At 42.8% G+C, this 16,985-nt stretch overlaps 1 protein-coding gene across 1 annotated transcript in view; it reads right to left on the bottom strand.

The window, feature by feature from the left end:
- The window catches only part of LOC137308418 (early endosome antigen 1-like), a 498,139-nt gene that overhangs the window by 47,462 nt on the left and 433,692 nt on the right, over nucleotides 1–16,985 (bottom strand). The window contains exons 29-31 of the mRNA XM_067977151.1: nucleotides 8,642–8,716; nucleotides 5,769–5,862; nucleotides 5,278–5,348 (exon numbers count right to left, since the gene is read on the bottom strand). Coding sequence (XP_067833252.1) covers nucleotides 5,278–5,348; nucleotides 5,769–5,862; nucleotides 8,642–8,716 — 240 coding nt within the window. The remainder of the gene's footprint in view (nucleotides 1–5,277; nucleotides 5,349–5,768; nucleotides 5,863–8,641; nucleotides 8,717–16,985) is intronic.

The raw sequence follows: 16,985 nt of genomic DNA, 5'->3' as shown, positions 1-16,985 counted from the left end.
ACCAAAAGGAAGTTTTATTGTTTATTCTCAGGATGTGGATGTCACTGGCAAGGCTAGCACTTATTGCCCATCTGTAGCTGCTCTGAGAAGGTAGCATTTTGATATAACTGAGTGGCTTGCGAGGCCACTTCGAAGGGCAGTTTAGAGTCAACCACATTGGTATGGGACTGGAGTCACATGTAGACCAGACGAGGAAAGGACAACAGGTTTCCTTCCCTGAATGACATTAGTGAACCAGTTGTTTTTTTATGACAATCATGATCACTTTTACTGATACCAGGTTTTTATATTTTTTAAGCTGAATTCAAATTCTCAAACTGCCATGGTGGGATTTGAACTCTGGATAATTAGTCCAGTAACATAACCACTACACTACTGTTTCCAGCTGGTATATTTTCGAGCACTTTTTTGACTAAGATACACGACCTGAGCTTTTGAATCTGGGGTTGCATCAGGCTAAGTAGGGTCTATGCTGATGGCTTTTGGACCTATTTCCATGACTGATGCAGTACTTGAAAATTGCTTCTCATGGTTATAATGGTCCAGGTGAAGAATCTGAAGGAGATGCAATATGAGTCTACATTGGGTTTAGAGGTCAGAAACTAATACTTCAAGAGGTGGTCCATGATGATGAACAGCCTTGTGCACTTAACACAGTGATGGATACCCAATGATCTCAACATGGCCAAGGTACCAAAAATGACAGTCCAGTGTAATTTTTTTAAAATTTCCTTTTTTAAAACAAAGAAAATAAATATGTGTAACAAATTGCACTGAGCACAGCAAATATGACATAAAATAATCATTAAAGTAACTGCACAGTGAATGATTGGAATATCTGAGTTAAAGCTGGCAAGAAAACATTCCACAATGGAAAATGAATCAATGACCATATCATTTGTATTTGGTGGCATTGGTTGAGGGAGGAATGCTGGTCAGAGCATCAGGAGAACTCCGTGCTTGTCTTTGAATAGTTCCATCCGATCTTTTGCATCCATCCAAGCAGGCAGACTGAGGCCTCGGTTTAATTGTTCATCTGAAAACAGCACCGCGCACAATGCAGATCACTTTTAGTACTGCACTGAAGTGCCAGCCTCCACTGAAGTTTGTAGTGAGGCTTCAACCCACAACCTCTCACTCAGAGGCAGGAGTGCTACCAACTGAGTCAAACTGACACTTAAAGATGTTCAAATAGACCTCGGTTCTGAATTCTTGAAGACACTGGTGTTTTCAACATTTTAAAGGTGCAGCTTCCTAATAATTTTTGCCAGTAACAACTTGGATGATTTCTGCATATGTGGAGGATGCTATAAGTTAAGCCTAAGGTCCATACCAATATCCATAATTTAATCACCTCACATTTCAGGTGTAAATACTTTAGGGATTTTGGTGTAATTTGTGAAAACAGACATTTTTGACTGTTTATACTATATATTTTGTACGACTGCTATTGGTTCTAGGATTTCATATTACCGCAGCACCAAAAATGAATAAACTTTGCCATCATACATTCAGCCATAACATTTAGGAAAAATTCAATTCACGATGCTATACTAAGCAACATTTTTTTAATTCATTCATGGGATGTGGGCATCGCTGGCAAGGTCAGCATTTATTGCCCATCTCTAATTGCCCTTGAGAAGGTGGTGGTGAGCCGCCTTCTTGTACCACTGCAGTCTGTGTGGTGAAGGTGCTCCCACAATGCTGTTAGGAAGGGAGTTCAAGGATTTTGACCCAACGACGATGAAGGAATGGCGATATATTTCCAAGTCAGGATGGCGTGTGACTTGGAGAGGAAAGTGCAGGTGGTGGTGTTCCCATGCGCCTGCTGCCCTTGCCCTTCTAGGTAGTAGAGGTCGCGGGTTTTGGAAGTGCTGTCGAAGAAGTCTTGGTGAGTTGCTGCAGTGCATCTTGTAGATAGTGCACACTGCAGCTACGGTGCACTGGTGGTGGAGGGAGTGACAATTTAAGGTGGTGGATGGGGTGCCAATCAAGCGGGCTGCTTTGTCCTGGATGGTGTCGAGCTTTTTGAGTGTTGTTGCACTCATCCAGGCAAGTGGAGAGTATTCCATCACACTCCTGACTTGTGCCTTGTAGATGATGGAAAGGCTTTGGGGAGTCAGGAGGTGAGTCACTCGCTGCAGAATACCGAGCCTCTGACTTGCTCTTGTAGCCACAGTATTTATGTGACCGGTCCAGTTAAATTTCTGGTCAGTGGTGACCCCCAGAATGTTGATGGTGGGAGATTCGGCGATGGTAATGCTATTGAATGTCAAGGGGAGGTGGTTAGACTTTCTCTTGTTGGAGATGGTCATTGCCTGGCACTTATCTGGCGCAAATATTACTTGCCACTTATCAGCCCAAGTCTGGATGTTGTCCAGGTCTTACTGCATGCAGGCATGGACTGCTTCATTATCTGAGGGGTTGAGAATGGAATTGAACACCGTACAATCATCAGTGAACATCCCCACTTCTGACCTTATGATGGAGTGAAGGTCATTGATGAAGCAGCTGAAGATGGTTGGGCCTAGGACACTGCCCTGAGGAACTCCTACAGTGATGCCTTGGGGCTGAGATGATTGGCCTCCAACTGCCACTACCATCTTCCTTTGTGATAGGTATGACTCCAGCCACTGGAGAGTTTGCCCCTTGATTCCCATTAACTTCAATTTTACTAAGGCTTCTTGGTGCCACACTCGGTTAAATGTTGCCTTGATGTCAAGGGAAGTCACTCTCACCTCACCTCTGGAATTCAGCTCTTTTGTCCGTGTTTGGACCAAGGCTGTAATGAGGTCTGGAGCCGAGTTTTCCTGGCGGAACCCAAACTGAGCATCGGTGAGCAGATTATTGGTGAGTAAATGCCGCTTGATAGCACTGTTGATGACACCTTCCATCACTTTGCTGATGATTGAGAGTAGACTGATGGGGCATTAATTGGCCGGATTGGATTTGTCCTGCTTTTTGTGGACAGGACATACCTGGGCAATTTTCCACTTTGTCGGGTAGATGCCAGTGTTGTAGCCGTACTGGAGCAGCTTGGCTAGAGGCGCGGCTAGTTCTGGAGCACAAGTCTTCAGCACTACAGCCGGGTTGTTGTCGGGGCCCAGAGCCTTTGTTGTATCCAGTGCACTCAGCCGTTTCTTGATATCACGTGGAGTGAATCGAATTGGCTGAAGACTGGCTTCTGTGATGGTGGGGATATCGGGAGGAGGCCGAGATGGATCATCTACTCGGCACTCTGGCTGGAGATGGTTGCAAACGCTTCAGCCTTGTCTTTTGCACTCACGTGATTGGCTCTGCCATCATTGGGGATGGGGATGTTCACGGAGCCTTCTCCTCCTGTTGGTTGTTTAATTATCCACCACCATTCACGACTGGACATGGCAGAACTGCAGAGCTTTGATCTGATTCGTTGGTTATGGGATCGCTTAGCTCTGACTATAGCATGCTGCTTCCGCTATTTAGAGTGCATAAATTCTTGTGTTGTAGCTTCACCAGATTGGCACCTCATTTTTACGTATGCCTGGTAATGCTCCTGGCATGCTCTTCTACACTTCTCATTGAACCAGGGTTCATCCCCTGGCTTGTTGGTGATGACAGAGTGAGGGATATGCCGGGCCATGAGGTTACAGATTGTGCTGGAATACAATTCTGCTGCTGCTGATGGCTCACAGCGCCTCACCGATGCCCAGTTTTGAGCTGCTAGATCTGTTCTGAATCTATCCTATTTAACATGGTGGTGTTGCCACAGAACACGATGGACGGTGTCCTCCGTGTAAAGACGGGACTTCGTCTCCACAAGGACTGTGCGGTAGTCACTCCTACCAATACTGTCATGGACAGATGTACCTGCGACAGGTGGATTGGTGAGGACGAGGTCAAGTAGTTTTTTCCCTCGTGTTGGTTCTCTCACCATTTGCCGCAGGCCCAGTTTGGTAGTTATGTCCTTCAGGACTCGGCCAGTTTGGTCAGTGGTGGTGCTACTGAGCTTCTCTTGGTGATGGACATTGAAGTCCCCCAACCAGAACACATTTTGTGCTCTTGTTACCTTCAGTGCTTCCTCCAAGTGGTGCTCAACATGGAGGAGTACTGATTCATCAGCTGAGGGAGGGTGGTAGGTGGTATTCAGCAGGAGGTTTCCTTGCCCATGTTTGACTTGATGCCATGAGACTTCATGGGGTCTGGAGTCAATGTTAAGGACTCCCAGGGCCACTCCCTCCTGACTGTCTACCACTGTGCCGCCATCTCTGGTGGGTCTGTCCTGCAGGTGGGACAGGACATACCCAGGGATGGTGATGGAAGAGTCTGGGATGTTGGCTGAAAGGTATGATTCTGTGAGTGTGGCTATGTCAGGCTGTTGCTTGACTAGTCTGTGGGACAGCTCTCCCAATTCCCAAGTCCCCAGATGTTAGTGAGGAGCACTTTGCAGTCCTGTTGTGATGCAGTTATTGAGACTATTTAAATGATAGTTGTATGGGATATCTGTCAATCTGCAAGACCAGGACCAACTTTGTTTATATTAATATTCATTTGAAACAGGTGGTCATTTTCCTTTCTCTCTTCCTTACATGACTTTGGCTCTGAAAGATTCATAAGTATTGTCAAATTCTTTAGATTCTAAGAGTGCTATAACAAAAGATCGAATTGTTGAAAATGTTATTCTAACCTACACTGAAACAGTTTTTATTTACAAAATAGAACATATCAATAATCAAAGAACATATCAATATAAGCATCAAAGGTATCAATGTTGTTGAGAGTTTTAACTTCCAAGAGGCCAATTAAATGCTACATTCAAATAATAAGGTTTTCAAAATTTCTCCCTCTAAAAGGATCCCTTTTCCATGCTGTAATATTTTATTTTAAATTGTGATATTTGACATATAAGCTATGAGCACATAAGTGTTCTTTTTACAAATGTCGAGGAAACCAAGTTTATTATTCGAAGTGTAATAGGAAAGCAGGTATTCCAGTTGTGGATTACTGTTGGTCTTTGCAATTTTTTTTATTATTGCTAATTAAATCTTCTTTACAATCACAATAAAAGGGCATAACCCATCTTAAGTATTTTGATTTTGATTGAATTTGTTGCAATAATGACATTTCAGAAATATTATTCATAATTGTCCTGGTTCATGTAGGTGGCTTCCTAAACAGAGAAGCTTAGCAAAAGCTCATTGCATGCAGTAAAATTGTCAATGTGCTAAAAGGGGTATCAAATGAACAGCTGAAATGCAGTAGAAGATAGTCAAATGCAGGTATGATACAACTACTTACTCTTGATCTTCCAGGCGACCTCTGAGCTGATTAAGCAGTATTTGCTGACTGGCAGAATGACTCTGTAATGCCTATTTAATAAAATAGAAGGTAGCATGTATTGAATATTCAGACTACCAAAGCTTATCAAGTACTGTGCATTTGAAGGGAAAAAAATACAGTAGTTACAGAATTTCAGTAATGTTTATTTCTCAAACAGCTAAAAATGTTGCCAAAGCACTTAGTAAAAATGGAATTTCCTTAACCATCTATGTCTTGTAACTGGAACTAGTTAAGCAATAACTATGCTTATTCATGTGGAAAATAAGAATACACTGGAGTTGCTAATAATTCATGCATCTTTGGTTTATGAATTATAAGAGGATTGAACAGATTTTAAGAAGTGCAGATGGGATAATGTAGAATGTTGCTAAGTACTTCAAAAACAGTAGCAAATATCCCTGTATGTAAAAAAACGACATAATGAAAATGATAGGGTTTATTTTACATACCCATATTTGTTCTGTTTCAGTTTTCTTATCTTCTATCTCAGCTCTCACCTTCTTCAATTCTTGATTCAAAGCTTCAATGGTTTCCTGTAAACGGCTGTGAGACAATATTCTGATTCTGACATTGTAGTCATTTGAAAAAATGCTTGCACCATAATGATTTAATCAGGAGCAATATCTTCACTGAAACCATCAAGTACATCAGCTTGAATCTTTCTCTTTTCATATAATGATGAATATACCCTCATGCCTAAGTGTCACTTAAGTTCCTATTATTATTATTTCTTTACAAGAGTAACATTAACTTACAAAAGTAAACAGCCAGGCTTATTACTTCTGGGCACGTACAATACAAAAGGAAAAACAATTTCGGGGAAACCCTCCACTAAGTGCCCCATGCTAACTCAATCTTTTGATCCTTTATTGTTCAAGACAATCCCTTGTGCTTATTTTCAGAATATTTAGGAATGCAGAGTGGGAAAGCAAATTAGATTTTTTTTATGGTATACAAGACTCACCTTGAGCAATGCCAACTAGATCTGCTAGTTGTTGAGCTATCTATGCTGAAATTGGTTTCAAGAACTCCAAGGGGGTGATTTTAAATCCCAAAAACGGGTGGGTTGAGGGCGGGTGGGAGTTGAAAATAGTTGTTTTTTGGGTCGCGATCACAACCCGGCTTTATTTCCGGGTTTAACGTCGGTGTGGAAAAGTATAGGCTTCCCACTGGGAATGCCAAGTCCAAAAATTTTGCAGTTGCAACCCAAAAAAACAACTATTTTCAGCTCCCACCCACCTCCAACCCACCCGTTCTTGGGGTTTAAAATCACCCCCCATGTCTTCTAATTCTGAGCTTGTTAACTTTGATAAGGCACATCATACCTTGGGTTTACTCCCATGTTCTGCACAAGTCAGATAATAGACCCGATGCTATCATCGTTATGGTGTGTCACTATAGCAGACCTAACATGTTTTGAGGCCTAAGCCATAATAATGTGCCTATGATTGGACTGGTGGAACCATTTAAAAGAACCATAGAAGTTTACTGTATAGGAGGCAATTCGGCCCATTGTTTCTGTAGTGGTTTTTTGCTAGGGTAATCGAAAACTATTCCCATAGCCTTCCACCCTTCTCTGTGTCAAATATTTACCCACATTTCCCTTGAAAGATACAACGGTTTTTGCCTCAACCATTCCATGTGGCAAAACACTCTATGCTCAAACAATTCTCTGCCCAAAGAAATTTCGCCTAACCTCTCTCCTCACTCCCTTATTGACAACTTTAAATTGTTGAAATAGTCTTTCCCTAGTCACCCTCTCAAAATCCTAAATAATTTTACAAACCTTTATTAAATCACCTCAGCCCTCTCAGCTCCAGTGGAAATAGTCTTGGTATCTCAAGTCTCTCCTTATAACTATTATTTCCCATTCCTGGCATCATCGTGGTAAATCTATGCTGTCTGCTCTCTATGGCTTTAATGTCCTATATATAACAGGGTGTCCAAAACTGCAGACAGTACGCCAACTGGCAAATTTAGTGATACAATCTGCTGCCAAGAAGCTTCAAATGTTTTTTGTCGTCTACTTTTTGATGCAAGACTCTCTGCCCTCTATTTCCTTAGTTTCAATTACTCATTAAAGCTGTTTGGCTGCATTCAGAAGCATTTAAATTGCTTCGAAGAGTCTGTTTCTTCTGAAGAAATCTTGAGAAAGATTTATAATTATCAAGTTTATGATCTGTGTGACATAGAGTGAGATGTAAAACGGGAGCAAAAATGGCCAATTTCGCAGGGCTATGCTCTGTGCCCCAAGGTTGCCTGAAAGACATCCAATGTCATATTAGCCTCAGACGATTTTTCAGGCATCCCGGGTGGCCACCTAAAACTGGCACTAGGCCCGTTGCATATTCTAAAGAGGAACCTAACGTCTGTTTCAGGTCCTCTCTGAAAAATTGGGCTGCCCTGATCTGAGCAGGTATTGGGCCTTCTCCTCTTAGATTTTCCAGGTGTGAATAGGGCATAGGACCTGGCCACCATGGAAAAGGTAAGTTTAAAAAAAAAAGTTTTTCATTCATGTGGAGCCAGGAGGAGCAGAAGTGCCCCTCCCAGCTCTACAGCACTCTTGCCAGCCGTGATTATCTCCCATGTCACTGTCCTCCTTGCCCGGCATTTATCTTAGATCTGCTGATGGCAAGGCAAGTGGCCCAAAATTCATATGCTACAATGGGCAAGCTGCCTGTGGAGGCACGACAAGTGCCGGGCGGCTTGCCTAAATTATTGAAATGAGGCCCGATGCCTTCTAGACTAACTCTCGAATCATAGCGACATATCATATTAAGCTGAGCTTTCATTCCTATATGACTCAGGAATGTAGCCTTTACATTATGACGTTCCTCAGGGGACTGAGTTCATACCGAATTTCCTGTGAAATCAACTTTCTGGTTAAATGTAGCTAATCATTTCCAAGTACTTCAGTTAATGATGTTTAAATAAGTTTCCTAATTCTTCCTGCTGGTTTAATTGAGAAATAAATAGTATACTTATCAGCAGAACATCTGGTTCAGGAATCTTATCACCATTGGATTTACATATACATAGTTCTTAAGTACAGCCTGCAATCTGACCAGAACAGCATCTGGCTACAAAACCTTTTTAGTCCCATTTATATGTACTTTAACCATTCGACACTTTATTAAATATGTGACAATATCAGAAAAACACCACACCATTAAATAAGCTAATTTAACCAGGTGCCTGCGTGCCTTTCATTTCTTGCCTTTGGCTGCAATATTTAAAATGCGCTAATTACTTTCTAAGCGGTGAAACAAAATGTTATGTGCACTACAATATTTGTTAAAAGCAGAAATATTTGATAACTTACACTTTATCCGCAGTTAAGTGGGAGACAAGTTGATTTTGTTCTTTGATTTTTGTACCCAAAGTATCATTTGCAATCCTAAAGAGTAAATCATTTAATATTACTGCATAATTACCAAAGGAAAGTGTAGATACATATTTCCGATGAATTTAATAAAACAGAAAATTTGTTTTACCCTGTTTTTTTTCAAGTAAGAATGACAAGTGTGTTTGTACAAAAAGCTGAGTGATCTGTTGTTTAGTTGACAATTTAAGGATTTTTTGTCTTTCAAGTTCAAATAAAAAACATACATTTTCTAATGCATGTTTTTCTTATTCTGTGAGCAGGTTTAGTCTGAACAATGAAAATCTTTCTTGTAGTCTGGTTTGTAAACTACACAGAGAACCATGCCTCGTTATAAGTCTCTAGATATGTAAATGATTAGAAATTTTTAAAACCTTTTGACTTTTGAAAGCAGCTAACAAATCACCTTCAGTTCATATGAAATAAATTTTATTGTTCTACCTCTAATATATGGTGTTCAGTTTTTTTTTGGAATAAACCATGTATGAATTTTATATACAAATTCCATTGACTCCCTGTACCCCAATGACTTGATTTCAAGATCCTTGTCTTTGCTTTCAAATCCCTTCATGGCCTTGCCTCACCAAACTTTGGGTCCTACCTGACATCCTTTGTTCCTCTGACTCTTCTTCATTTCAAAGATCGAGACTTTCTGTGCAACTGCCCCAATTATATTCCCTTCTCCTCCCTGTCCCGTTTTAGAAACCGCCTGATTTCTATTACCATAGAAATCAATGGAAATTAAAATTGTGTGATTTCTATATTAGGCAGCCAATCGCCTCCTCTTGCCTCCCCTCCCAGCCTCTCCCCATAGGAACAGGAGTAGGCCATTTAGCCCCTTAAGCCTGTTCCACCATTCAATAAGATCATGGCTGATCTGTGACCTAACTCCATATACCCGCCGTAGCCCCATATCCTTTAATACCTTTGGTTAACAAAAATCTATCAATCTCAGATTTAAAATTAACAATTGAGCTAGCATCAACTGCCATTTGCGGAACAAAGTTCCACACTTTGCGTGTAGAAGTGTTTCCTAACTTCATTCCTGAAAGTCCTGGCTCTAATTTTTAGCCTATGTCCCCTAGTCCTAGAGTCCCCAACCAGCGGAAATAGTTTCTTTCTATCTACCCTATTAATTCATATATCTTGAAAACTTTGATCAAATCACCCCTTAATCTTCTAAATTCCAGGGAATACAACCCTAGTTTGTGTAATCTCTCCTCGTAATTTAACCCTCGGAGTCCAGGTATCATTCTAGAATCTACACTGTACTCCCTCCAAGGCTAATATATCCTTCCTAAGGTGCGGTGCCCAGAACTGAACACAGTACACCAGGTGTGGTCTAACCAGGCTTTGTATAACTGTAGCATAACTTCTACCACCTTGTATTCTAGTCCTCTAGATATAAAGGCCAGCATTGCATGACATTTTAATGATCTATATACATGGACCCCTCAGTCTCTTTGGACCACCACTGTTTCGAGCTTTTCACCATTCAGAAAGTACCCTGATCTATCCTTTTTAGGTCCAAAGTGGATGACCTCACACTTGCCTACACTGAAATCCATTTGCCACAGTTTTGCCCCTTCACTTAATCTATTAATATCTCTCTGTAATTTTATGCTTTCATCTACATTGTTTACAATGCTGCCTATCTTTGTGTCATCTGCAACCTTGGATTTGTGGCTCGCTATCCTGACACCTAAGTCAATATTAAATACAGTGAATAGTTGAGGCCACTGTGGGACACCAATAGTCACATCCTGCCAACTTGAGTACCTGCCCATTATTCCAACTCTCTGGGCGCTAAATTGGGCGGTGTAGCGCCCGTTGTTTCGGTGCTACACAGCTCTCCGACATCCAAGATGGTGTCTTGGATGCACATACACATTTCCAGCATGACGTGCGCCGGATACCATCTTGATATAGGAGTTAGCGCAGGCACAGATAACGAACGCTGGAATCATGTAAAATAGGGAGAAAATGGCTTCAATCAGTGTGCAACGCTGATTTAAAGTGATAGACACCATTTTGGCACTTAACGCTCAACTCAACGCACAGTCTTAACCCTGACCATCTGAACGTGTCTTAAGAGTGCCCGGAGGACCCCCCACCGGTGCTATTTAAAGGGACCATGCAGGATTTACAGGTTAGTTGCTGGATTATTGCTTCTGGCTGCCGAGACATTTGTAACTGTTTTTGGAGGTCTCCTAGACTTGAATACTAGGACACGGGGACATAGCCTGATATTTAGAGCCAGGAAGTGCAGGAATGAATTTAGGAAATGCTCCTACATGCAAAGGGTGGGAGACGTTTGGGACGCTCTTCTGCAGACGGCAGTTGATGCTAGCTCACTTGTGAAAGTTAAATCTGAGATTGATAGATTTCTGTGAACCAAGGGTATTCGGGGCTAAGGCCGGTTTTTGGAGTTAGGTCACAGGTCCACCATGATCTCATTGAATGGCAGAACAGGCTCGACGGGCTAAATGCCACTGCCACTTGCCGCCTCTTGATATGCGCCACCTTCTCCTGCAAGAAAGCGGGACGTGTGTCTGGGTGATGTGCCTGTCATGGTTGACTAGCTGCCAGTGTGTGTGGCTTGTGAGTTGTGGGTGGGTGGCTTGAAACAGTGGTAATGTGTAAGGGTGAGAGGAAGCATCTGGCTGGAAGAGTTGAGTACTGATGGAAAGAGTTTGTTGGTATGTGGGTGATGGGTGGTGTAGTGCGTGGAGCAGTGGATGCGGCTAGTGGTGCAGTTGGTAGGAGTCGCCACTTGACTGTTGATCTTACTCACCTTGACCACTCATGTCAAAGCATTGAACTTTTTCCTATACTGCATCCCTGTTCTTGGCGCTATGCGCCTGACATTGACTTTGTCCTCCGCTGCCTCCCCCTGCCTTTTGAGTATATGTCTGGAGGGCCTCTTGCACCCCCCCCCCACCTTCCCCCTAAGGATATCGGATGTCCCTCCTTCCGTCCACCTCTTGCACCAAGGCCTCTAGTGCATCAGCAGAGAACCTTGGTGCATGCACTCTCGCAGGCCTGGTACCAACTCAGATCAGCAGATTGGTGAGGTCTGGCATGCAGATTGGAGGATGTGGGAATTAGTAGTGCGCAACCTTTATTCAATGTTTTAACATAACTCATCAGTGTGTAAACATTGGGATGGGACCTGCGATGTCTGATCTCCATTCAGACTCGAGGCAGAGAGTAAACTGTTATTTTCAGCAAATAACAGGTACCAGCTACCTTTAAGAGATTTCTAAGAAACATCCTCCCTTTAAGAGACTGAGCTCCCTCTGGTGGTGGAAAGTGCAAATTGCATTGATTTCACGTACAAGGCCTGGAATGGAACCCTGATTGCAGGTAAGTCCTCGGGTGGATCGAAACTTATGCCCTGCCTGCGCAGAGGCCATTGGGCGGGGGTAATAGCACATCATCTGCGCCCAAAAACGGCCTCTATCGAATTTTTCCCCCTCTGTCTCCTGCCGCTCAGCCAATTTCCTAACCAGGTCAATAATTTGCCCTCAATTCCATCTCCCCCAGCCCTCATCAGACTCATCTCCTCCATAATATCCATATCCTGTTTTGAGCTCCTGAATAATCAAATGATCTATGCTAGCCTTGATGGTTGCTGACGTCATGAATGGCTCCCTTTGCTTAGACACCATCTCAGTCTTGACATCTTTCTGTCCTTTCAAAATGTCTAACCTCTTTTTTTCTTTCCAAGGTCCTTGAATGTGTTGTTGCCACCCTGCTCTGTGCTCACTTCTTCAAAAATTTCCACTTTGAGTCTGGTGTCCACTCAGCCCACAGCACTGAGACCACCTTTATCAGTCACTAATGATACCCTCAGTGACTATGACCATGGCGGGTTATTCCTCCTTGACCTCCTCGACATAGTCAACCACTCATCCTCTTCCATGATGTGCTGGGAGGCATTATCCATAGACACGGAGGAGGTGGGGTGGGGTAAATTTTGAACTTGCCGCCCAGTTGTAAAACTGGCATAGTGGATCAGCCAACCATTATAGGAAGCGGTTGATTTCTATTGCTATTGAAATCACTGGTAATGAAAATCGTGTGGTTTCTATAATGGCCAGCCAATCCACAACACCAGTTTTACGCCCAGGCGGTAAGCTGAAAATCTCCCACAGGGCAAATGTATCCTGATAGTACCTCTACCTCTCCACCACCACTCTCTATTCCATAACAACCTCTGTGTTGTCCGCTTGCCTATCTGACACTAAGGGGGCGAAATTGAACTTGGGGGGAAACCCAAAACAGGCGGAATCGCTTTTGCCGCCTTTTATACAACAGGCCTGATATTCAGTTTTATTGAGGGCAATGGGACAGAATCTCGGGTGGGGGTATAACAGGTGACTGATGCGAGTCCACCTGTTTTGTGTCCCCTCCCAAGTCTAATTTCACCCCTAAAGTTGTGGTTCAGCTAGAAATTTCTCCACTTAGATACTGGAAAAACTGAAGCCATCTTATTTAGCTCCTGCCAAAACTCCATACCCTTGCTCCCAACTCACACACATTGAACCAGATGGCATGCAATCTTGGTGTCCCGATTGATCCACAGATCAAACTCCATTCCTAATCCATCACTGAGACCACTTGCTTTCACCTCCACGGCACTACCCACCATCAGCCTTCCCCTGCTTCCTCCATTGCTGAAACTCTTATCACACTTCCACTACCTCAAACTCAATTTCTCGAATGCCTTCTTAACTGGCCTTCTGAGCTCTTCCCGACATGAACACCTGCTCGCCCATCAATCCTATCCTTGCTGATCTCCACTGGCTCCTAACAAACACATTTCAAATTCAGTTTCCTTATTTACAAATCTCTTTATGGCCTTGCCCATCTCTTCCAGCCCTACATCTCAGCCATCACCCTGCAGCCCACCAACTTTAGGCTTTTATGCATCGCCTCTCCTTTTCATTCCTCACTTAGTGGGCTAACTGGAAGCTATAAAGATTGTTCCCTCTAATTCGCTCCCTAAACTGCTTACTGCGTTGTTCCCTCTCTTTAAAAGCCTCATTGAAATTTTTTCTACCATGCATTCAACAACTACTGACATTTTATATTACGCCTTTAATGTAGAAAAACACCCCAAGGGGCATCACAGTGATGCAATTAGACCAAAATGGACATTTAATAAAAAAAAGACGATATTAGGAGGGGTGGCTAACAGCTTAGTCAAGGGGGTGGGTTGTCAGGAGAGTCTTATAGAAGGAGAGGGAGCTGGGAGGTGGAGAGGTAGAAGGGTTCAAGGAGTGAATTCCAGAGAACGGGACCTACACAAGTGAATGCACAACTGTCAATGATGGGGTGAAGAAAGGGGGCACAAGTGGCCTGACTCAGAGAAATAGAGAGTTTGAGGAGGGGTGGGGGTTTGGGAGGGGGAGGGGGCAAGTGGCAATGGAGAATGTTACAGGGATAGGGAGGAGTGAGGCCATGGAGAGATTTAAACACAAGATGAGAACTTTAAATTTGAGATGTTGGCATGCAGGAGCCAGTGTAGGTCAACAAAAACAGGGGTGGCTGGTGAGGGGGGCTTGTTGTGAGATTGGATACGGTCAGCAGAATTTTGGATGAGCTGATGATTACTGGGAATGGAAGATGGGAGATTAGCCAGAGCAATGTATGGGTTGAGAGAGGTGGTGAACAGACAGAGCTGGGTGCCATCAGCGTACATGTGGAAGCTGACCCCATGTCTGTGGACAATTGTCACTAATGGTCAGTGTGTAGTTGAGGAACTGGTCAAGGATAGACCCTTGGGGACGCCCAAGCTGATGGTGCAGGTATGAGGAGAGAAGCTATTGCTAGAGATGCTCTAGCTACAATTGGATAGGCAAGAGGAAACTAAATGAGGGCAGTCCCACCAAACTGGACAATGGAAGAGGCATCTGAGGGGAGGGTGTGGTCTACTGTGTCGAAGGCTGCAGAGCGGTCGAGGAGAGATAATGCACCATGGTCAAAGTCACATGGAATGTCATTCATGACTTTGGTTAGGCCCATTTTGATGGAGTGAGGAAAGGGATGAAACCAGGAGGAATTTAGACAGAATTGTGCAAGAGATAGGCATGGATTTGGGAGACAACAACACATACCAGGACTTTGGAGAGGAAGAGAAGGTTGGAGATAGGACAGTAGTTTGTAAGGACAGAGATAGGGTCTTTTTTTTTTGTGTGGCTTCAGCCATCTCTCCTAACTTTTCTATTATGACTTGGTCCATTCTCTCCTGTGTGAAGCACCTTGAGGCATTTGATACCATTAAAGGTGCTATACAAATGCAAGTTATTTACTGCTTACTCCACACCCCCTCTACTCTAACATTGTGGCCGACTGTTTCTGCCATTACATCCCATCTCTCTAGAATTGTCTTGTTGAATCACTTTTTCTGTTTCTCACCCCAATTTCATCATTCCTACAGTCTCCCTGCTTGGTGTTCAGCTCTTTCCTTTGTAAAGGCTGAGATGTTATTTATTTGAGGAGCACTATGTGAATGTAACTTGTTCATGAGATGTATAACAACATTTATTTTTGGAACTAGTATCCAGAAATCATATTATTATTAGCTTGTTTTGAAAATAAAATTGGAAAAAGATCTTGCCAAAAGTGAAACTGAGTAATAAATATTTACATGCAATAAATCATCACAGTACAATTGGTAAGCATTCTTCTTAATTCAGCATCCTGAATGCACTCTTGGAGCTCAGCAGAGTCGGATTCAATATTCTTGGTGACACCTTCAGAAACATATTTGTCATTGGTATGGATCAACATCAGGTGACACTAACACACTCTTCCATCATATATAAGTGCTGCATTTGCATTAGAGCTGCAGTTATTCTCTCCAGATAGAATGTTGTCTGATCCCCATGTCACTGGTTTACAGTTATTCATCAGGGTGACCCCCTCATTCTTCTTTTTCTTTAGTCAATTGTATACTGTTTCCTCATTTTTTTTTGCACTTGTTCTGATTACTAATTAAGAACTTGCATTTATATAGCACCTTTCATAGCCGTAGGATGTCGCAAAACACTTTACAGCAAACAAATTACTTTTGAAGTGTAGTCATGTTGTTTCGGAGGCAAACATGGCAACTAATTTGCACACAGCAAGGTCCCACAAACAGTAATGAGAAGAATAATCAGTTAAACTGTTCTTTCTTGCTGGTGTTAGTTGAAGGATCAATGTTGATCAAGCTACCGGGAGAATTTCCCTGCTCTTCTTCGAATAGTACTGTGGGATCTTTTTACAACCACGTGAGCAGGCAGATGAGACCTGATGAGCAGATTGGGTGGAGAGGGCTCATTGAGGGGGAAAGGATTACTATTTATGATCCATGTTGCAATTATGCCAGGATATCAATAGATTTATCCATGGCAGGGTTGTGATCACAAGGTCCTTATTCACAAGAGAGTGAAAATCTTGGACAGTGACGCATAGTAAGGTAATGATGTTTCACAAGATATTATGGAAGAGTGGATCAAATCTCTAACATGCAGTGTTTTAGGATTTTAAGTAAATCTTTGAAGGTGGCAGGACAATTTGATAGGCTGTTAAAAAAAGCATACAGAATCCTTGGCTTTATAAAGAAACAGAGGGCACTAAATTGGGCCATGTAGCACCCATTGTTTCGGTGCTACGGGCCTCTCGAACATCCAAGATGGCGTCTTGGCTGCGCACGTGTGTTTCCAGCGTAACATGCGCCGGACTCCATCTTGGTATAGGAATTAGAGCATGTGCAAATCCTGAACGCCGGCTGCATTTAAAGTAAGGATGGATACAATCAATGTGTGACACTGATTTAAAGTGATAGACACCATTTTGGCACTTAACGCTCAACTCAACGCACAGTCTTAACCACAACCATCTGAACGTGTCTTAGAGTGCCTGGAGGACCCTCCACAAGCGCTATTTAAAGGGACCATGCAGGATTTAGAGGTTAGTGGCTGGATTATTGCTGCTGGCTGCCGAGACATCTGTAACTGTTTTGGAGGTCTCCTATACTTGAATACTAGGACTAGGTGACATAGCCTAACATTTAGAGTCAGGACATGCAGCAGTGAAGTTAGGAAATGCTTCTACACACAAAGGGAGGGAGAAGAATGGAACGCTCTTCTGCAAACGGCAGTTGATGCTAGCTCAATTGTGAATTCTAAATCTGAGATTGACAGATTTCTGTTAACCAAGGGTATTAAGGGATATGGGGCTAAGGCGGACATATGGAGTTAGGTCATAGGTCCCCCATAATCTTATCGAATGG

Source organism: Heptranchias perlo, chromosome 3 (assembly GCF_035084215.1).
Source record: "Heptranchias perlo isolate sHepPer1 chromosome 3, sHepPer1.hap1, whole genome shotgun sequence".
In the NCBI taxonomy this organism is placed as follows: Eukaryota; Metazoa; Chordata; class Chondrichthyes; order Hexanchiformes; family Hexanchidae; genus Heptranchias; species Heptranchias perlo.
Note: the sequence above shows the minus strand (reverse complement) of the source record. Positions and strands in the feature narration are given on the sequence as shown.